General features: G+C 53.6%; 2 protein-coding genes across 4 annotated transcripts; one reads left to right on the top strand and one right to left on the bottom strand.

The window, feature by feature from the left end:
- Positions 1-3434: 3434 nt before the first annotated feature.
- On the bottom strand, positions 3435-10167 carry SHMT1 (serine hydroxymethyltransferase 1). Of its 2 annotated transcripts, none has more exons than XM_063345347.1 (12): positions 10031-10167; positions 8444-8565; positions 7739-7884; positions 7318-7433; positions 7069-7229; positions 6820-6901; positions 6358-6570; positions 5976-6092; positions 5496-5618; positions 5084-5200; positions 4789-4899; positions 3435-4306 (listed from the first exon to the last, which is right to left on the bottom strand). In XM_063345347.1, the coding sequence occupies exons 2-12, from the start codon at positions 8543-8545 to the stop codon at positions 4137-4139; spliced, it is 1458 nt and encodes a 485-aa protein (XP_063201417.1). In that variant the 5' UTR covers positions 8546-8565; positions 10031-10167; the 3' UTR covers positions 3435-4136. The 2 variants fall into 2 exon arrangements, with proteins under 2 accessions (XP_063201417.1, XP_063201416.1); XM_063345346.1 differs by having other exon boundaries at positions 10018-10120.
- On the top strand, positions 7814-13962 carry LOC134520231 (chemerin-like receptor 1). 2 transcript variants are annotated; one of them, XM_063345348.1, is made up of 3 exons: positions 7814-7949; positions 8774-8916; positions 11564-13962. In XM_063345348.1, exons 2-3 carry the CDS (start codon positions 8854-8856, stop codon positions 12665-12667), a joined length of 1167 nt encoding a protein of 388 aa, XP_063201418.1. In that variant the 5' UTR covers positions 7814-7949; positions 8774-8853; the 3' UTR covers positions 12668-13962. The 2 variants fall into 2 exon arrangements, with proteins under 2 accessions (XP_063201418.1, XP_063201419.1); XM_063345349.1 differs by lacking the exons at positions 7814-7949; positions 8774-8916 and adding an exon at positions 10168-11048.
- The last annotated feature ends 7258 nt before the right edge of the window (positions 13963-21220 follow it).

Here is a 21220-nt window from a genome sequence, read left to right as displayed (position 1 = left end):
CCGGCTGCTGGGATGGTGGGTTACCAGTGCTCAGGAGAGGTTGGGGATGAATGTACTGGATTCCATGTCGTATCCGTAATAATTTCTTTTCTCTTCTTTTTTTTTTTTTTTTTTTTTGTCGGGTAATTGACTTTTGTGCTTTGCAGTAAAGCAGGGTCAGCGTGGCTGCATGCTGCTTCTGGCCGAGCCTTTGTCGCGTCTCGACTACCTCTCCCGGGGCGCTCCTGGGTAGCTCTGGACCGGGCAGAACTGCCACTATCTGAGCCTAGATGCTGGGGACTTTTCTTTTCAAAGCTTCTACGCTGCTGCCTGTGCCATAAAGGTTGCGCCACTGGCGTGGTAACACTCCCAGATTGTTCCTGTTAGTGCCAAAAGCTTTGTGCCCAGGCACAGCTCTTCCCTCTGGAGTCTCGTAGGAGATGCCGTTCCCTCGCCACCGGTGCCGGGCTGCAATCTGCTCTGCCCAGTGCTGTGTGGCGGTAGCAGCCCCCGTGGTACTTCTAAGCAAGAAAAGCCTTGCTAGGAAAGATTAGCCTTGGTTTTATTTCTTTTTATCACTTTTCTGATTATGGAGTGAGAACAGATGAGATCGTACAAGATGAGCTGAAGCGTGGTTTGGTTTGGGTTTTTTTAAACCTCTGTTTATTGTGCTGGTGTGAGGCCGCGCTGGAGATGAATGTGATGTTCCTTCCATGCCCAGGGGAAGTTTCAGTGTAGGGTCTGGGGTTCGTCAGCGTGGCTTAGATCCCACTGAAACTTGCTGTGGGAACCGCACTGCTCCGAAACCTGTGTCCCGAAGGCAAGGAGGTCTCCCTGGGGAGGGTGTTGTCTGGCACCAGCACCTGCCCTTCGGTACCGCTGCCCCCTCCTTCACCTGGAAAGGGCTCTCTTGGGTAGCGCAGGGGGCGTAAACCAACAGGGCAGAAAGGCTATTTTAAATGTTACTGTTGTTTCTGGTGGCCGACCGTGAGGCCAGCTCAGCCGGGCAAGTTGAGCTCTTGGTACTCTCCAGAGGGATTTCCAAAGTCAGGGGACCTCGTGATGGTGTTTTCAGGTGGCAGTTGGGAAGCAGCGTGGTGTCGCCTTCGCTGAAGGTGAGCGGTGTGCCTGTGTGCGGGGCTGCACACCTTTAAAGCATGTTTAAAGGCCTTTTCCTTTCCTAACCGTGCCCTCCTGTCACGTGAACTGGATCTGCTGGCAAAAGACTTCCGTGTCCCTCGAAAACGCTTGCTTTCAGAAGTGACTTGAGGTGTCCCCTTGTCGATTCGTGTGCACCTGAACGGCTTCCACACTACAGCTGAGGCGAGATTCCCCGGAGGAAGAGGCGTCTCGGTAAATGAGTAATGCAGGCGACACCGGGCAGACCGAAGCTCCCTGCGTCCTGCCTGACCCTCAGCGCTGGAGGAGTGCTCAGCGCGGGAGCTTGTTTCCTACTGGAAAATGACCTGATGCTATTTGGGTTTGAGGAGAGAGGGAGGAACTTTTTTCCTGCTGACTCACTTACGTCTTCCTCCAGGCTGACAGCGCAGAGCGGTGGAGCAGGACTGACAATTAGTGTTGGCCGATCTCTTAGTCGCAGCGGTCTCTACCTGCGGTGTTCAGCTGCGCTCATAAATTGATAAATAACTCACTTCTCGTCACTCCCTCTATCAAACCTGTAGTATCTGATATTCGAGGCTGTGTTGAGCAATACTTGCACTACCACCTGTCTGACCTGCTTCATCTCCGCCACAAAGCAGCTCTGATTTGGGAGGATACTCGAGGGGCTCTGCTGGGACCCTCGGCCTGTTTTGAAACAGGAGCTCTACACTATCTGCAACTCGACTATTAAGCAGGAGCTGTGGGGAAACGCACCTTGGAGTACTTGTCATCCAAAAACTGACTCACGGCAGGGTCACTTCTGAGCTCGGACTCCAGGAAAGGGGTAATGACATCAGGCTGTGGCACCTCGGTGCAGCCGGAGACAGAAATCGAGGGGGAGTCTGGGTGGAGCTGGTGATTCGGGAGCTGAATTCCTCTTTGCTCAGTAATTTCTCTGACCTGCTTCTGTACAGTAAAGATTCCTATATTGGCACTTTAAGACTTTTCCCCCTCATCTTCACTGTGTTACCTCACTAGTTTCTGGTATTCGCAGACTTACAACAAGTTACGATCTTCGCACTAACAGCCCCCGCAACAAACCTTGGCATATGTGTTCGTCGCCTCGCACCGCACCACCCGAGCGCCGCCACCCAGCCATCCTTTTCCACCAGGAGCAGGGCAGGTTCCTCGCAGCCGCAGTGCAATACTCGCCAGCCCTCCCACACCCACCCTCCGGCCGCCGGAGCCGGCGGTGCTCTGCATGGCCGTCGACTGCTTCCGTGAGTGCTGCCAGCATGTCCCCACCTCCCGCACCGCGGCTCCGGCTCCCTCCTCTCTCTCTGGCTGTCAGGGAGAGGAGGCGTTAAAGCCGGACCGAGAATTCATCAGAGCAAAGGTCTCCCCTGGCCGTCCGCTGCCCGGCCGGGAGGGCAGAGTTCCCTTTTCTTACTCCTCCACTTTCCTGCGCTGGGAGATGAACCACCAGCTCCCGCTCTACGCTAGAGTAGCCCACTAGCCCGAGTGCTTTCAGATCCCACCCCGAGGAGGGTCAGCCATAGGAGTAGGTGATATTAACCCTACACAGGTTTCATTTCTCAGAGAATAGTGCTCGGATTTACTTTCATCCAGTAGCAATCACTTCTAAGCAGCTCCAAGGCTGTCTTGCCTTGCCTAGGGAAGTACCGCCTGTACTCTAGCAATATTCACCATTGGGAAGGGGTGGGAGAGGTGCTAGAGGGGTGGGAGCTGGTGGCTCTGTGCCCCCAGGCCTGTTCTTTGGTTTTCACTGAGCATGGGGGGCCCTGAACCCCCGGTTTGGTGATGGGTGACAGCCCACGCTGCAGATTCAGCATCTTGGAGAGCTGGGCAGGACCTGGGGCTTGTAGCAGCGCTTTGAGAAGGCTCCTGCAATAAGGTGGGATGGGAAATGCTGCCTGGGCTGAAGGAGGGTGCCTGCTCCGCTCAGTGCCCCAGGAGCACAACGTCAGAGCACCAGTAGCCCCATACTGGAGGGGTCACAAACCCACCGCACGCCGGTCCCCGAGACACGTTTTAACTGGAAGACAGAAACACAGGGTACCCGGCCCCGCTGGCCACCTCGCTGCCGGCACGGGGATGGGGCTGGGCTCAGAGCTGCCAGGCTGTGATGAATTCTCATCTTATTTTAAAGCACTGTATCCTATTACTGCATGTTGAGTTCTGTGTGTGTGCCTGTGCGTGCCGAATGCTTGCGTCAGTAGTTAGAGCGAGTGTGACCGGGAGAAATCCAAGAAGCATGTCTTAGTGTCGTGCTGTAAGTGTTACTGCACAAGAGTTTAACTGATGTTAACACCAAATGACTAGTCTGAGAAATGTACTTTTAAAAAAAAAAATTATTTATTTGGGTTCAGATATTTTTGAAATACAAAAAAAAAAAAAATTGGTTGTATTTTTTAAAGCTTATAATTCTTGTCATACATTGTGGTTAAATTCTTAATTTTACCGTGCTTATTAAAAAATGGTTCTACCTAAGCTTTGTAACGCAGAGGTCTGAGGAAATACTGGAGACGCTGGCTAGGATGGGATGGCGATCCCGGGAGGGCTGTTCTCGGTGGGTTTGGGACAAGGCTGGGCCTTGTAAAAGCCTGCAGAGGCTGGAAGGCACCAAAGGAAATTCTCGAGGCAGAAACCAGGGAGGCTTTTAGCAGCTGTGATGTCTCTTGTGGAGCCAAGCACAGTGCACCTGGCCGCGGGGGTGATTCATGGCAGGGGTGGACCCGCCACTCGCAGCCAGTGAGAGCTGGATCAAACCCCGGCCTGTCTGCGAGGCTGAGGGTTCCCTGGTGCTCGGTCCCGGTTGTGACACTGGGCGGTGAAGGGGCTAGTTTCCCCGCGGTGGGGGGCGGCAGCGGTGCTCAGGGGGGTCCTGTGCCCCAAATGGGAGGGGAGAGGTTAGTAAGAGCCACTGGTGTTCTGCAGCCAGGGCCAGCGGGGAGGTGCTGGGAGAAGGCACTGGGGTGTTGATCTCGGGCTAGAGGTGTTTCGGCGGCTCCAGGAGCGGGCACAGGTGCCTCCCCTTACAGGACAGGCAGCCCCGGGAGCGGGAAAGTGGCTGCGAAGGCCTCCACCTCTTCCTTCAGTGCCTTCAGCTCCCCCCGGTATTTGTCCTCCTCCAGTTTTTCCTTGAATTCCTTCAGTGTGGCTTTGGGGCTCATGTCTTTCTGCACGCGCAGTGTCAGCTCGATCCCTGCCAAGACGGGAGATGCGTCGGCCAGCTGCAACACCTCTGCCTGCGCCCGCAGTGGGCAGCTGCCGCATTCCGCACCTCTCCCAGCCCTGCCGCAGGGAGCCTGCAAGGCTGGGCTGCGGGCTTAGCCCTGCACCACCCCGCAGCAGCACTGGGGCTGCTCCCTAAGATGCGGGAGGGTAGGAGCAGGGCTGCGAGGGGCTTACTGCCCCAGGAAACCAGCGTGGGACCCCTGAGGACAACTGGAACTAGACTGGGAAAGGTACAATTCTAATTCAGGCTTTCAACCCTCTGCTAGTGCAGTGGGGAGGGTTTGGCTGGTCCCAGCTGTGGACAGATGTCCCACATCCAGATGTGCAGGTGGGACAGTTCCTCCTCACTTGTGTGTGTGCTCCCTCCCCAGCTGCTGGGGAAACCGCCCAGCTTGTGCCTTGTCACCCGGAGGAGCTGCCCTGGGGCCACTCACGCCCCCCCAGCCTCACCTCTGTGGATGTACTGAGCCACCATGCGGAAATCGTCCTGCCGGAAGCCGCGGGAGGTGAGAGCCGGCGTCCCGAACCGCAGGCCACTGGGGCGCAGGGCGCTGACATCACCTGCACCAAAACAAGTCATGTGTGACCAAACCAGGTACCAAAACTGCTGTACACGGCAACTTGGCGTGGTTCCCAGTGCCTGGGGTGGACCAGAATTTGGGAGCCCTGCAGGAAGCTCTGCACAGGCCACGGGAGAACCCTAGTGTGTGGGGCAGAACACAGGAGAGCTTGTGGGATCTCTCACCAGGGCACGTGTTCTTGTTACAGGCGATGGAGCAGATCTCCAGTACCCGCTCAGCCCGGCCGCCATCCGTGCCTCTGCTGCGCAAGTCCAGGAGAATCAGGTGGTTGTCGGAGCCCCCTGCAAAGAGAGGGGTTTAGTGGGGGACGTGGGATCAGGGTAAATGCTGCTCCTGCGCGACACTTCAGCAAGAAAGGCTTGGGATTGAGCTGGGACCTGCCCCTGGTTTTGGGGATGGAAGGGGGCCTGTCCTTAGCAAGGGGGGCTGCTTCAAAATAGTTTTGTGGTTTTCCTGAGGAATTGCAATGGCAGAGCCCTGCCTGTTGCATCCGTGCACGTGCTGCCCTAGTGGCCTGGCTCAGACCCTTGGCCACACAGGCGTCAGCCCCGTCCCACAGCCAAGACCTGTCCTCACCTGTGACGATGTCGTAGCCCAGCTCCATCAGCGCTGTCGAGAGCGCCTTGCAGTTTGCGACCACCTGCTGCTGGTAAGCCTTGAACTCGGGCGTCATGGCCTGCCGCAGCGCCACGGCGATCCCTGGGGAGGAAGGCAGACCAGGGTGAGTTTCTGGGGGCTCTGACCAGGAGAGCTGGTGGGGATGTGTGGCACCGCCAGCAGAAGTCATCATGGAAGCTGAGCGAACTGATGAACAGTCCCTTCCCCTAACCAGGCTGGCAGCGGTGCCATGAGCCAAAAGGCAGGATGGGACAAGCCTGGTTGCTCCTTGGGCAATGCTGGATCACGCCAGCTGCTCTTTGCTGTGTTATCTCCAGGCTGCAAGCCCCCCGTGTCACCTGGAGCCCCCTTCACTGCTGCTGGGGGTCAGAGACCAGCCAGAAACCTTTGCCGACTCCCTTTGACACCCTGGAACTGGTGACCAGGCTGGATGTGTACCTGCGATGGCATGGTTGTGCGGGCCTCCCTGCAGCCCGGGGAAGACCGCCTGGTTGATGAGGCTCTCCAGGTTGTAGAGTGTTTCCTTGCCTGTCTTGGGGTCCACGCTGCGGGTGCCTGTGGGAGGGGAAGGCAGGATCACTCATGAGGCAGCTCAGCCTCCCTTCTCCCATGAGCTGCTGTCACCCTCTGGCCTCTCCAAACAGGGATGGTGGTTGTTCCTCTCCAAATCTGGGCCACGTTTGCCACTGGGAAGCTCCCCAGATGCTCCCAGGAGGCCCCAGACCTTCTTGCCCTCCCTCTAGAGCAGGAAGGAGCTTTAACTTGCAGCCCCCCAGCCTGGGGGGAGCGTTTCTCCCGGCTCCCTGTCTGGGTCATGCACCTTTGCGGTAGAAGATCATGCCAGCCCTGCAGCCCCGCAAGGTCTTGTGGGTGGTGGTGGAGACGACATCACAGTGGTCGAAGGGGGATGGCACCACACCAGCAGCCACCAGCCCGCTGATGTGAGCCATGTCGGCCATGAGATAGGCACCATTGGCGTCAGCAATCTTCCGCATACGGGCATAGTCCAGGTTGCGCGAGTAGCAGCTGACACCTGCAGGGAGATAGCACGTAGAGGGGACAGCAGCAGATGCTTGATGACCTTGGGACAGCCACGGGTCCAGCCCTGCGATGGGGACAGCCCAGCTGGGGACAGCACACAAGCTCCTGCCAGTGTGGATGCATTTGAGGTCATCTCCTGGCACTGCAGCATCCATGGGCTTACCAGGCTGCTACTGGCTTCAGTGAGCCACCCCCACCCAGTGCGTGTCACCAGCGAGGTTGGTAAGGGTTTGATCCTTACCTGCTATGATCAGCTTGGGGTGGAAGAGGCGGGCATTCTCCTCCAGCTTGTCATAGTCGATGTAACCGGTCTTGGGGTTGACCTGGAAGAGGAAGAGGAGGGTTCAGCTACCTTGGCATGGGTGAAGATCAGCTGCAGCACCATCCTGCAGGTGAGTGTGCCGAGAGCCTGATGCTACTACTTTTAACTTTAAGAGGCACCAACAGTTATGAAGACCACATCATGGCTCTGGCTGGAGCAGCTGTCTACCTTGTAGGGCATGGACTCGAAGAATACAGAGGTGGCAGAGATTTTCTTCTTGTCTGTCATGAATCCGTGGGTGAGGTGGCCCCCGTCAGGCAGGTCCAGCCCCATGATCCTGCCGTGGGGCTCCACCAGGGCCGTGTACACCGCAAAGTTTGCGGGTGACCCTGCAGCGAGAGCACACCAGGCCGGTTATGGGTGCTGGGATGCACAGAGGCTGGGCAGATGGCCTGGCTCTCCTGAGCACACCGTTACCTGAGTAGGGCTGGACATTGACGCCCCACTTCTCGGGGTCGAGCCGGTACGCCTGCAGGGCTCGCTTCTGGCACAGCCTTTCCAGCTCATCTACAAACTCCGTCCCACCATAGTACCTGCCGGTAAAGGACGGGGTAGGGGTTAAAACCAAACTCATTGCTCAGAATGGTCCCCGTGACCAAGCTGGGGAGAACCTGGGGTGACGCCGCGTTTGCTGCTGCAGCAGACATGACCCTGCTGAGGTTGTCCCATGTGTGGACAAGGACAGAAGCCGAGAAGGTCAGATCCTGCCCTGGAGGAGCTTGGCTGCCAGCACCAGGACATCGCTTCCTCTCCAGAGGTGAGGTCTGGCAGCGTGGGTGGTTCCTCTCCCTTCCCTGTGAGGGTTTGGGTTGGGTGGGACTCAGCCCCAGCCCCATACCTCTGTCCTGGGTAACCCTCAGAGTATTTGTTGTTCATGCAGGATCCCAGGGCTTCCAGGACTGCTCGGCTCGCAAAGTTCTCTGACGCGATTAACTCCAGCCCCAGCCTCTGCCGCTGCTTCTCCTTCTTGATGATGCTGTGCACCTTTGGGAGGGAAGAGAAACAGCTTCACCCATGCCAGCTCTGCATGGAGGCGTGGATGCTCTGTGGTAGGGGATGCACCCTTGGACGGGACAGGGTGTGGAGAGGGGCCTGGAAAGATGGTGGAGAAGGGAGAGGAGATCCCTTCTCTGTACAGCTGATCCTAAACAGTTCACATGTCCAGTCACAGGCCACGTTTTGGGTTTCTACATTTCAGGAAGCTGCCAGATAATTCGTCTGTCATTTGGGCTAGAGAGACAAGGGTAACTGCCACGTGGCCTGGTGGGCCAGCTGCTTTGGTGTGGGCATTAGAGCTTCAAGCAGAGGGGTATGAGCAATAGATGCAACGTTATGACCACGTTATGGGCAAACAGTTGGAGGATGCCTTCCCTCTCCACCTCTTGCTCCAGGCAGAGAGGGCACGGAGGATGGATGGGCCCCACCAGCTCAGCCTTGGTCCGTCTCTCTGCCACAGCCCTGGCTTGAGGAGGTCAGCATCCCTGTGGCTGCCCGGGGGATGAATGAAGTGGCTGCTGGGCCGGGGCCAGGAAGGGGGTCTCACCTCCGGGTCGTTGCTGTCGAGCGGCTCCATTACCATCTTATTATGGGAGGCCCAGAGCTCCGCACTGGGGAGACCCCCCTCACCCTGCATTGAGTTTGCCATTCTGCTGGGTCCAATGTCACCTGCCAGCAGAGAAAGGAGTTTGTGGGATGGCAGCGGGGCTGGGTGCCTCCCTGCATCCTGCCTGCTCCTATCCCACGTTTTCCCTGGAAACAGAGACCAGCCATGGGCTGGAGCCCACTGGGAGAGGAAAAGAGCAACAACTCTAAGGTTTCCGCCACTGATTTAAGACCAGATCATTAATTATAATGCTTTGATCATTTCTTACAGTCTCCCATCACCGCCCTGCCTGAAGTCCCGCCACCCAGCTCTGCAGCGCCTGGCCAGACACCTGGGGACATGATGAACCCATGCATGGACTAAACCGTATCAGCAACACGACCGATGCCTGTCCCTCTCGATCCCATATAACCGTGAGTCTTAGGCTTCTAGGAAATGCTAGCGCATGCCCTCATGGACATAAGGGTGTCTTATTAAAACTGCTGTTTAGTTTCAGTGAAGTGCTCATACCCACAAGACCTCAATTTTAACGTGAGTTGCATTCCCCAGCATTCCTAAACCTCTCGGCTGTTTTCCTTTGTGCACAGCCATGAGGGCAAAGTCCCAGCAGGTCGGAGTCCTGCCCCAAACCCTAACTGATGCAAGCATGGCTCGTGGAGCGGGGCCCCGAGAGACAGCAGCTCTGCCTCAGCTTGACTCCACAGCATGTGTGATGCCCAGGCCTGGCAGCAGCCCTCTGTCCCCATCCATGCAACTGCTGGTTGCATTATAATGCAGAGCACAAGCTCCCGGGCAGGCGTGACAGCCCAGCTTCTGCCTTGGCTGAAAACAATGCATCTTTTTAACCATTAACCCTGCAAGGCCAGCAAAGGGCCGTGAGCAGGTTATTAAGCAATCATACTTGGCTTGCTTGTGCCACGCTGCTGAAGTCCATTCAGCGCAGGCCTGTTGTGTGCTGCCCTTGCTGGGCAGGGACACCCGTCTGCCCTCCTCCCTGAGCCCGGGGCCTTGCTGGCAGGGTGGGAATCCCCACTGTCAGAAAAGCTGCATCGGGATGGGGAAAGGGCTGCAAGGGAAAGGGTAGGGTGCAGTGCTCTGGCTTTGAGCAGGACAGCTGGGTCAGCGCACGGGTGGCAGCAGTACTCACACCCAGTGGTTTCACAGACCTGCAGAAGGCTCAGGGGAACAGAGCTCCCCGTTTGCCACCCAGGTTTGAGACCCCCATTTCCACCCTCGTGGCAGGACACCGATCCGGCCCTGGCAGTTCACCTGCTGCAGGGATGATCCCCAGCCCCGATGCTTCTTCCCCACCCGGCTCTGAACCCCTCTGTATCCCGGCTCCGTCGCCTTCCGCATCCCTGAGAAGCTCCCACTATTGCGCTCCCCCAGCCCCGACACCGGTGATGGGGAACAGCGCTGCCTGCCCGGCTCTCGCCCCGCAGCGGGGTGCCCTGCTCCTGCACCCCAACCCTCCCGGCCCCGCACGCCCTGTCCCGGCCCCGCACGGCCCCTACCCGCCCGCCGTACCGGATCCCGGTCCCGCTCCGCCACCGCGCGGGAGCCCGCGCGCCTAGCATAGACCTTTCGGACACGCCCCTCCATGCATCGCCCAATCAGCGCCTCGGTCGGCCGGCGGCGGGGAACACACTCCGAGTATCTGGTCCAATCAGCGCCGCGCTCTTCCCCCTCCCCGCACCCTATTGGTCCGCGCTGAGGCGGGGCTGGCGGCGCTGCCAGCACGTGGCGGACTGGGCGCGGGTGACCTTGACCGGGGCGGGCTGGGGCTCCGCTGCCACCACCCTTCTGCCGTCACCACCCCTCTGCCGTCACACCTCCTCTGTCGTCGCCCCTCTGCCGTCACCCTTCCTCCGCCATCAGACCTCTGCCGTCACCACCCTTCTGCCGTCACCCCTCCTCTGCCGTCACCCCTCTGTTGTCACCCCTTCTCTTCCATCAGACTTCTGCCGTCACCCCTTCTCTGACGTCAGCTCCTCCCTTGCTATCACCCCTGTGCCGTCACCCCTCCTCTGCTGTCACCCCTCCTCTGCTGTCACCCCACTGCCGTCACCTATCCAGCTATCACTCCTCCTCTGCTGTCACCCATCCTCTGCTGTCACCCCACTGCCGTCACCTCTCCTCTGCCATTACCCCGCACCCTGTGATGCCACTGGGGGACCTCTCCCCCAGCCCTGGGGTGTTCCCACCACCCCGCCATCCCGGGGGGATTCTCTATGGAGGATGGGAGCCCCCTGGCCACCCTGCAGCGGGAAGGGAGCGGTTCTAGCCACCCTCCCTGGGCGGCCGAAGCCATGCCTCAGGGCGAGCAGGCATGCCAGGCAGCAGCACGGCGATCACCAGGGCATCAGGGGTTAAATCAATGCACAGCAAATTGAGGAAGAAGATTAGGGAATAAAGGGATCCCACTAAATTCCTCGTGATCCCAAGCCAAGGGGAAAATGGAACGAGGCAGCATGAGTCACTCACCGGAGAGGAGCTGTGTCTCTCGGGGGGTCGGACAGAGCCGCGAAGGAGAGTCCTGCCGGCGGTGAGTCCTGCTGGCACCGAGCAAGGCGGGGAGTGGGGCAAGGGGATCGTGGGTGGTGGGTAACAGGCTGAGGGTTATACCAGAACACACCTTGGAGACTGTTCTGCCCTGGAAGGTACTTGTTGAACAGTCTTTTAACTTGATCTTTATCAGTCCAGGTGTTTTTTGCTACCGTAATGTGTGGTTGGTCATCCCAAGAGGACTTGTCACAGCTGTGGGGTTTGGGTTCCTGTGGTTCTGCTGCTGGCCCATGTCAGATCGCTGTTGTAGGCTGGTCACGGAGGTGGTGTTCTGACAGTGCCAACACCAGCAGCAAAACCCGGGTCGGTTTCTCTGGTTGCAGTGGTTTCTGTGACATGCAGATGCTGTAGAGAAGGACTTTATATTAATTATATATTAAGTTATATAGTCTGGCTTTGCATACCCAATTTGTGTACATCTGCTAGCAAAGATTTTTACCTCCCCTGAGCAGTAGGAGCTGCACATCACAGCGGTGTGTGCTGTTATGATTTCAGGACTCCGGCGTGCTGGTGATGGAGAGCGTCTCTTCTTCCCCTTCACCCTTCTCCGCCAGTTCCCCCACTGTGCAGTCCGAGAACGCCACTGCCTATGACTACTACTCCGGCCTCCAGAAGAGCATGCATGTCCTCTCCATGGTGGTGTACAGCATTGCCTGTTTGCTGGGGGTGACAGGGAACGGCCTCGTCATCTGGATTGCTGGCTTCAAGATGAAGAAGACGGTGAACTCCATCTGGTTCCTCAACCTGGCCATTGCTGACTTTATCTTCACCTTTTTCCTGCCCCTCAGCATCGCCTACACTGCCCTGGGCTTCCACTGGCCGTTTGGGAAGCTCCTGTGCAAGCTGAACAGCACCATCGCGTTCCTCAACATGTTCGCCAGCGTCTTCCTCCTGACAGTCATCAGCATGGACCGCTGTGTTTCTGTTGCTTTTCCCGTTTGGTCTCACAACCGCAGGAGTCCGGAGCTGGCGGCCAGGATCGCACTGGGGACGTGGGTCCTGGCTCTGCTCCTCAGCTCCCCGTACCTCGTCTTTCGGGACACTGTGGTCAGTTCCAGGAACATCACCAGCTGCTATAATAATTTTGCACTGTCCGATGACTACACCTCCGAGGCAACGCGGAGGCTGTGGAGGATGCGGCATAAAGCGATGATCATAACGCGATTCTTATGCGGGTTCCTCATCCCTTTCACGGTGATTCTCATCTGCTACAGCATTGTTGCTGTCAAGCTGAAAAGGCGGCAGTTAGCCAACTCTGCAAAACCATACAGAATTATCATTGCTGTCACAGTCTCTTTTTTCCTCTGTTATTTCCCCTATCACGTCTTCTCCTTGCTGGAAATATCCAAAAACTCTTCCAGTCATGAGATGAAAATGGCCCTTTACATAGGGATCCCCTTGGTTTCCAGCCTTGCCTTCTTCAACAGCTGCATCAACCCCATCCTGTACGTATTTGTGGGGCCGGATTTCAAGGAGAAGTTTCGCCAGTCCATCCTGTCAACCTTTGAAGGGGCCTTCAGCGAGGAGTCGGTCCTGGGCAGCCTGACCAGCAGGCGAAAGTCCAGGTCTGCTTCGGAAGCAGAGGTCCCAAGGGTCTGAGTGGGTGCTGGTGTGGAGGTGCCAATTTTTTTCTCTGCATTTTCCCTTCATTTCAGAGCTATAATTGCAGGACTGGGGGCTGCAAAGGGCTGTGCATGCTAATGAAGCGTGATTTGACCTTTTGGAGGTATCTCAAACCTACTATGACTTAATGTACTATGGAAATTAAACAACTATCTGGAGCTGCAGCAGGGTGGGAAAGTCAAAGTACATTTTGCTCCTTGTGCCCCTTCCTTGGCTGCCTTGTTTCCCTGCAGCTTTTCCATCCCCTATGATCCATCATACCTGGCAAAATGTCTCCCTGGTTGGATGAGCTGAGAGGGCAACCACAGCCTGGGTGGTGGCTGCCAGTCATCAGACTTGTGTGCCTTGGCACTGCTGGTCTGTTGCAGCTTCCAGTTTTTAACAGGAAGCCCTTTAAAAAATTCGCTGGGTTTGTGGCTCTGCTGGCAGAGCTCCCTTTCCTTTCCTCTCCTCCTGGCTCCCAAGGAAGGAGCTCTCAGGTGCTCTCCATGCTGCCGCCCAGCCCGGGGTCACCTTGTACATGCCCAGGGGAGGCATGTGGGGACAAACCCTGTTTGTGTCTCTGTTGCGTTCACCTGCCTGCAGTGCATTTGCACATGGCGAGCCGAGGGGAGAGTTTGTTCCCTGCCCTTGCCAGACTTTCCTGGCAGCTCATCTTTGCTGGGGTTCCACCAGAGAGCAAAATCGGGTGCAGCTGCACCAGCGGAGTACAACTGTGCCGGCAGCCTGCAGCTGTGCCAGTAGTTTACGGCTGTGCCGGAGGTGTATGTGCCGGAGGTGTATATGCCAGAGGTGTATGGCTGTGCCAGTGTTTTGGCTGTCCAGAGGAGAAAAGGAGGAAGGGAAAAGCTATTCCTTAAGTCCCTTGTAATTAAATTGGTAAAGAAAACACAAAGATCCTTTCCTGTGGATCACTCCAGTCTGACATATGGGCTGCTAAAGCTTAAGGAGAAAATAGTTTAAAAAATACAGCTTGAATGTGCTGTGAGATCCATCCAGAGGCACTCTTACACATGCATCTTTTAAAGAAATAGGGTGAAATGAAATAGCTATATGTATTTGTGTAGGGTCTGGAATAGCTGGTAAGACACTCATCTTTTCTCTCCCCAGATGTGTGGCAGGACAAATTATTGGTTGTGCTCCGGTTACTCAGGTTTGATGTACAGCATAACTGTTTCTGAGCAATGCTTGTCTGTGGTCATGTTTGACATGTTTCTGGCCCTTAAATAGTGGAGATCTGAAGTTTGTACTGTTGGTGAATGAATATTAAATCCCAATAAACTTACGTAAAACTTACCCAGCCTGTTGTGTCGCCTGTGTGATAAAACACTTGTTGATCCAATCTGACCAACCATGCTCATCTTTGGTAATAGAACACCCAGATAAAAAGATTAAATACCCAGAATTTGGAAACAAACCACTGGCATTAGCAGCAACTCTCATAACTGAAGTAGACGGGACTTGACCTGGGCGTGAGGACTTGCCTGGGACACTTTGTCCATGTGGATCTGATTGCCAGACCGCAGTTCTGGCTTCCCGTTGGGTTTCAGACCTTTTGGTGTATTTGAAAACCAGTGGTTTGGAGAAGAAAGAAGAGCAAGTGTGGCTGAGCTGGGTCTGGTCAAGTTTCACATTTGCAAACTGCCCAGGATGAAGTTGGTGGGAGTCTTTGTCTCCGACTTGATCAGCCTCTAAACTGCTTTAATTTTCACAAGTAGGAAATGTTGGTCACGTAAAAGGGAATGGCAGCGTTGAGGTGCTGGCATTTGCAGCCCATCCTAGGCATCTGACCGAGCAGGTGAGTGTATCACACCTCCCTCTCCTGGCCTGCCCAATCCGCCTGTAAAATGGCCAAAGCTACCATTTGTCCCGTTCATCCTTCCAGAAACCTGCCTTGGAGCCTCACTGCTCCGATGGCTGGAAAATCTCTGCCTCCCAGCCTGAATGTACAAATTTACACGTACCTCACTATTCTGCATGGATGACACTACCGAGCAAGAGCTCTCACTTGAACATGTTAGGGATTACTTATGGGTCTGCTGGGCCATGCAATATTAAGTGAAGGTCGCGATCCTACAGGCATGCATGTACTTAACCTTAAATCCATGCATAAACCCGCTGAGAACAGGGAATGTAACAAGACTATCCATACGTCAAGCACGACTGAACAGAGAGATTTACCCTTTGCCACAAATTGCTGCCTGTCATCTAGATAAAGCTGCAATGTTTGCTATGCACCATGCAACGCCGGGGCTATTTACTTGGTCCTGGTGGTAAACTACAGCATCGATTGCAGTGTCAATGTTGCGCAGACCAGAGTTTGCTCTTTCTGGTTTTCCTTATCTGTTTGCAGAGCCCACGTAATTCCTTGTGACAAGAGTCTCTGAGAGTGTTGGGCCAAGGCCTCGGACTCCTGTCATGCTTCTCTCCTCACCTCGGCGCCCTCGAAGGTCAGGACTTGAAATCTTGACCTAGTTTGTGTTAGGAAAGAAAGCAATTTTCTGGGTCATTTGGACATGCAAGGTGGGTACAGGATTCCCATGGGACAACATGACTTAAATGAAGCAGAGTGTCTGGGTGACCTAAGGAATTACCACCGGAATACCGGCAGGTAACTAACCCACAGAGCACCATCTCCTCCCTGGCATCCCAGCCATGCCCACCATACCTTTTGTGCAGCAGCTCTGTTTCATCGGCTAACCCCATTCAACTCCAGCCCTGAGACCAAGCTGCTCTCTCTCTCTCTCTTGCAATATCCTCCCAGAAGTTGCTTCCACTCTAAGCAGCATGTTATTACACCTTAGCAAAACAGTGTGTCTTTACAAAGTTGAACATCCCCCTGCATGATGGGGAAGGGGCTGAGAAAGCTTTCAGACAGCTACTCCTGAGACCACTTGCCAAAATACTATTGGGAGAAAAAAGCGGGAAGCAAATGTTTTATCAATGGTAATGGTCACTGCTGTGTTACAGGATGCGCTTGAGATAGAGATGGGTCTGTCCCCTAGCCTTTCTGCAACGAGAAACCGTGCTGACATCAGTAGGGGGTCAGGCTGCCAAGGGACTGGTTCCAAGATAAATCTCCCATTGTATCGAGTTCCCTCATGTTCAGACTATCTCATTATCACAGCGATAATTGTGATAGTCCCTCATTCCCAACTAGGAGGCAGGCTGTTCATTCTCTCTGACACTTGCGTTTGTCATGCGCTTATCTAGAAAAGCTTGAATGAAAAAAAAGAAGGGAATTTTTTTTCCAAAGGCATGCAAACAATCCAAAGAGGCTGAACGGCTCTTTTGGCAGCTGTGCCCCCCTCTGACGCAGCTTTGCTCTCAAGGCTCTTTCAGATGCGATCGGATGGGTGGAACAGCCTGAACCTCGCAGTATTTGCAGTCATTGAGAAAGGTGCTGACCCCCCTGCCCCGCTGGTGTGAGGCCCTCATTGGTTCCGCGGAGGGGCCGATCCGACAGCCCCGCTCCTACAAACTGGGATGGGCTGAGATGAGCAGAGCCATTGGGGCGTGCAGGGTTCAGGCTGTGCACGGGGGAGCCTTAGCTGAGAGAATAAGCAAGTTTTGATAGAGTGTTTGGTATGAATTAGCAGACCAGGGTGAGCAGTCTGATGAGGTCGTTAATACTTTGGTGTTGGGCAAGGTAAATATGGAATCACCAAAACATCTTGGTGAAGAGCTCAGGAAGACTTGGCAGGTGATATTTGACTAGAGGTTTTGACACAGACTGTGCCTTCTGAGTGCAGAAACTGCGCTGGCCAGAGCTGTGGTCCAGAGCTGCCCTCCAAGGAAAGTAGCAAGGGACGGTGATACTTCACTAGCTGGTGTAGATGGGAAGAATTATGTCATGGGGCCAGTTTGGATGCAGGATGACAGACCTCTGTGTGCTGGAAAGAGAATTGGCAGAATCCAGTTACAGCCTGGTTGTGTCCTGTCCTGATTCAGTCACAGGCCTAAATGGCACTGGATCAGGGTTACCGTTTTGGTCAGACTAGGGTATAGCAGGATGGTAAGATGTTCTTACTTCTTTAGTGCAAGAGAAAATAACTGTGGTCTTTTAACCACGCTGAGGGACAACCATGGTGTAACTGGGTCTTGTGACACACCTGCTTCTGTAATGAAGACAGGATCTTAGACGAAGATGCATCAAGAATCTCAAGGAGTTAAAGCCTGGGGTGAACTGGAGCGCGCAGCAGGTCCTCGACAGCTGAGGATTATTGCTATGCCTGGCAGCTCTACACCGTTTTAGCAAGCACATAAGTCAGGGATCTCAACAAGAGCTGTCGCTGCCTTGCTCTGGAGGAGAAAGTACAGCAGGTAATTCTGGAGCTGGGAGAAGCTGCAGGGGCATCAGGGAGAAAACCAGCCAAGGAAGATGTGTCCAGGAGTAGCTCAAGAGGACAAGGTATTTTCTCCCTGGGACCTGAACAAGAGTATGGAAAGAGAAACTGTGCTCAGAATAGTTAAGAGGAAAGAGGGAGGGAGAAGTGGGATCTGAGAGAGCTTTGAAAGTACCAGCAGCATGATGGTGGGTGCGAACAAATGGGAGGGAGACTGCAGCAGGTGAGGAAGTTCTCATTAAGGGGAACTTAACGAGACAATAAAAGCCTCTGTGAAACCTAGCAGTCCCTATGCCTTCCCTCTGGTGAAACTTTTCTGGTGAGTAAAATTTTTGTGTGCCACTCTTGGGTAATGGACTTGTTAGATAAGCTCAAGCAAAAGACAGCATACGGAGGTCTGACAGCAGAACCTCTTCCAGAGCTTGCTGAAATCAGGCAGGAAACAATATGGCAAGTTAGAGGACTGGTATTGGTGTGAAGGAGAGCTATTGGTAACGGTATTATTAAGTGGTGCAGGCCAAGCCTTACCCAGGTCTCCCCAGCCTTTCCTGGTGTAGCAGCCAGGTGAGGGTCCCACCCAGCACTGGAGTTAACCTGCTATTGCCCATCTGGGGTCAGTCCTGATTGGCACCAAACTGAGAAGGGATCAGGGTGCTCTTTGCTGGTTGCACTTTGGTCCTTCCCTGTACCTCTCCCAGCTTCTGCTTAGCTGTACTGGGTAGGGTTGGCGCCACATCTTACTTTACACCCCTCAGTCTATCCCTGTGCAGCTGTGTATGCAAAGCACAGAATCTTCTCATATACGGTATTCTGCTTCAATTTGCAAGCCCACTCTGTAGTGACGTGACTAACTCAAGCCATTCCTGTATGTTCACTAAATGCCTGTATGGGGCACGATGCACACTTGAGTGCTTTCTGTTTGTAGAGGAGCTGTAGCTTAGGGCAGTAACTGGCAAGTCAGGCTAGGACCCAGTAGGTAGGATGGAGAGGAACGGGTTGCTTGGCACTCACTGCGTACCTGTTCAAAGTCCTTGAAATGACATGACTTCACTGCCCCGTTCAACTGCTTTTCTCTAAATGCGACTCGACGGGCAAACCACATCTGTAAACAGAAGGTGATGGATGTTAACTACATGTTACGCAGACTTTGCAGGACAGAGCTGCACACAAACACAGCAAAGCAAAGAGAATCTGCGAACAAAACGAAAGGTGCTACTGCTGGTTCTTGTTTCAGGGCAATGTTTGTTCGAACCCTCGCCCTCTCATCCAGCTTGAGACATTTGTCTGTCCAGTGATCTGTTAAATGCTGCGTATTCCAACAAGCATCTTGTCTCTGTGTTTGAAGGCTGGTTGGAGATAACCCCGTGCTGAAGCTGATGTAGCAGATCTGTTAGTCATTGCAGACTGACCCCGAACTGACAGCATGGTTAGAAACAGGAAAACAAACTGAACCCAGTGAGTCTTTCAGTCAAAGCTTTGTGACTCAGGAGGAACAGGGCTGTAACAAAATGAGTCAGTGCCTGTTTCCTGCAGACAGACAAGCCATGGCTAGGCAGTAATATTTGATAAAACAATAACAGAGGGCTCTCTACTTACATAGCCCTTCACATAGATAAGACATGTTGTTTGCTCTGGGGCCTTTTTAAGGCACTTTGGCTCCCAGATGTAGGGAATTCTATTTTCCAGACCACTCCTAAGAAATGACAAAGTTACTCTTCTTTCCCTTGATTCAGAAATGCATTTATAGCCATTTTGAATTCTGCCTCCCTAGCTGGGTAATATCTAAGCCAGCATCTTCTGGAAATCCGACACAGTCTCTCCCAAGGCAGCAAAGCTGAAGGCAGGGGCAGGAGGTGGTGGCCTTGAGGCTGTGCTCAGTGCGGAGGTGCCTGTGTGCCGCAGAACCTCCCAGTGGGCTCAGAGGGGCTGTGTAGGGTAGAGGACGCTTTTGGGATGCGTCGTAGGACCAACTGCTGGTAGAGATCAAAACTATTCACAGTGCTCTGTTAGGCTCAAATCAAAAGTTTTCTTTGGTGTACCATGTCTGATAATTCTCGCTGTCAGGTGGTTTGGTAGGTGAGTTTTAACATCCAATTTTTTTCTAAAAAAAAAAAAAAAAAAAAAAAACCAACCCCAAAACAAAAGGAAAAAAGCTAACCTGGCTGAGCAGTGATGGATGGAGCTCAGGAGATTGGATGACAGTAGCGTTCGTCTTTTCTCAGGTGATGGATGCAGGCTGTCGTCCTGCCCAGCACTGGATGAGCAGTGCCCTTCACCTTGGCTGGTTTGTTTTTTTTTTTTCTCACATCTCTGCTTGCCAGGGTTGCATCTGGATTAAAAACAACAAATCTCTGCAAGTTGGTGTATTCACACCCAGCAGTTTTTCAGAATTCCTTAGATGACTGCTAATGGAATAAATGAAACAAAATCCGGGTGCTCGTTTTGCAGCAACTATTTGTTAAACTCTTAGCATTTGGATAGCATATTGTAAAATTAACAAATCTCTCCCCCCTGGGAGCTGAGCTTTAAACTTGCATTCCTCTGACCAGGAAAACAGAGGCGGGGAAATAAATTGATTTGCTCTAAGAAAACAAAGGCAGTAGCCTTATAAAAAGGATCAGAAGACAAAATCTTTCTGTTCCTGGTCCTGTGGTTTGCTTAAGCGATGTCAGGAATTTGGGGCAGCATGAATCAAATAGTCAGCAAATTCTGGGTGCCCTGGGGTATTGAAAAATGCTTCTGGGGAAGGCTGCTAATTGCATTATGGGTCAGTGCTTCACCATGTGTTGTTTCTAGCTGTTCTGCCTTAAACTGCTCTGCCATACCAGCCTGTGGTGAAATCCTGTGATGAACGCTGATGCTGAGGGAGAAATCTCTGCCGCTCTGTGAAGAGGCGAACAAAAAGCTCAAAACCCACTTCCCCTTTGTCCTAAAATCCCCAAAACAAACCAAAACCGGAATGTACTAGGGTCAATGACTCTGAATCAACTGTGGAAGCACCAGCCTGTAAGCAGAAAAAATACAGACTGAACAGAGGTGGTAGGAGACTTCTCTTATGCTTAAGTGTAATTTGGAAGAGACCCTCGGAAAGGCAGAGGATCATTGCTGCAGGATACCATCCCTGTGAGGGTACAAACAGGCCCATGGCCTCTCTGCTCGTGTATTTCAGACAGATGTCTTTGCTTTGTGTGAGCGCTGCCAGTGGAGAGCTCTACATCTGGCAGCCGCTGTGCGGCTCCAGGTTAAATTGCTCTCCCTTCCCCAGCTCCGGGTCTGTTGAAAGAGAGGGGCTGGGGGGGGAAAGGAGACAATTGATGGAGTGTCAGAATGCAAGAAGCAATAATCAGATGTTGCGAAATACGGGGGAAACGCTGGCCCCTGGGTATTTGAACTGGAAAACACAGCTCATAATGGCAGAAACTGCAGTTTCAAAATGTGAATCTAAATGTCATCCTTTTGCAGGCACATTTGATGAGCAGTCCCGACAGCTTTTCTTCCCCTTTCACGGTAAGGCCAGCACAGACAGAAGTATCTGCTGGGGTGCTCAAGGCTTTGCTCCAATGCACCCCGTGGTCCAGGAATAATTAAGTTTAATTGCTTTTTTGTGAGGAAAAGCTGCAGCAGAAACAACCTGATTTGTACCTTTATGCTAAAAGTCCGATCCATAAAATGCTGTTGATCTTGGGCATACTGAAAAGCGTACTTTAAAAGAGCTTCTAGCTAGCCAGGTAGTGGGAAATCATGGTACTTGGTTATTTACTTACAGGGGGAGCCCTGGCAAGACCTTCATCCTCCTGAATCTGTGCAGGATGGCTGTACCTTTGTCAAAGCAGTGAAAGGACACAACTGTTTGTCACAGTTGCCATCCTGTGATAAAACTGGGCTTCAGAGGGTGACTAAAATCAGCACCTTGCAGATGCCAAATGCATCTTCGTGCATAGGTTAAAGTGGACATTGCAAGGAGGGCCCCGATAGGGGACTCCAGACAAATAGCGTATGCTCTTGACAGTATAAGGGAACTGAGACACCACTAATTGTTTTGGCTGTTTCGTTTTTTTCTTTTATTTACTTTCCAGAAAAGCTTCCTTCTCTACAAACACTGCTTGATCCGATGGCAAAAGCCGAGTGCCTGGCAAGGATGTCGAGGACGCACAGCTGTGGTGGTGGTGCCCAGAGCAGCATG

This window comes from Chroicocephalus ridibundus, chromosome 8, assembly GCF_963924245.1.
Source record: "Chroicocephalus ridibundus chromosome 8, bChrRid1.1, whole genome shotgun sequence".
NCBI classification, from domain to species: Eukaryota; Metazoa; Chordata; class Aves; order Charadriiformes; family Laridae; genus Chroicocephalus; species Chroicocephalus ridibundus.
Note: the sequence above shows the minus strand (reverse complement) of the source record. Positions and strands in the feature narration are given on the sequence as shown.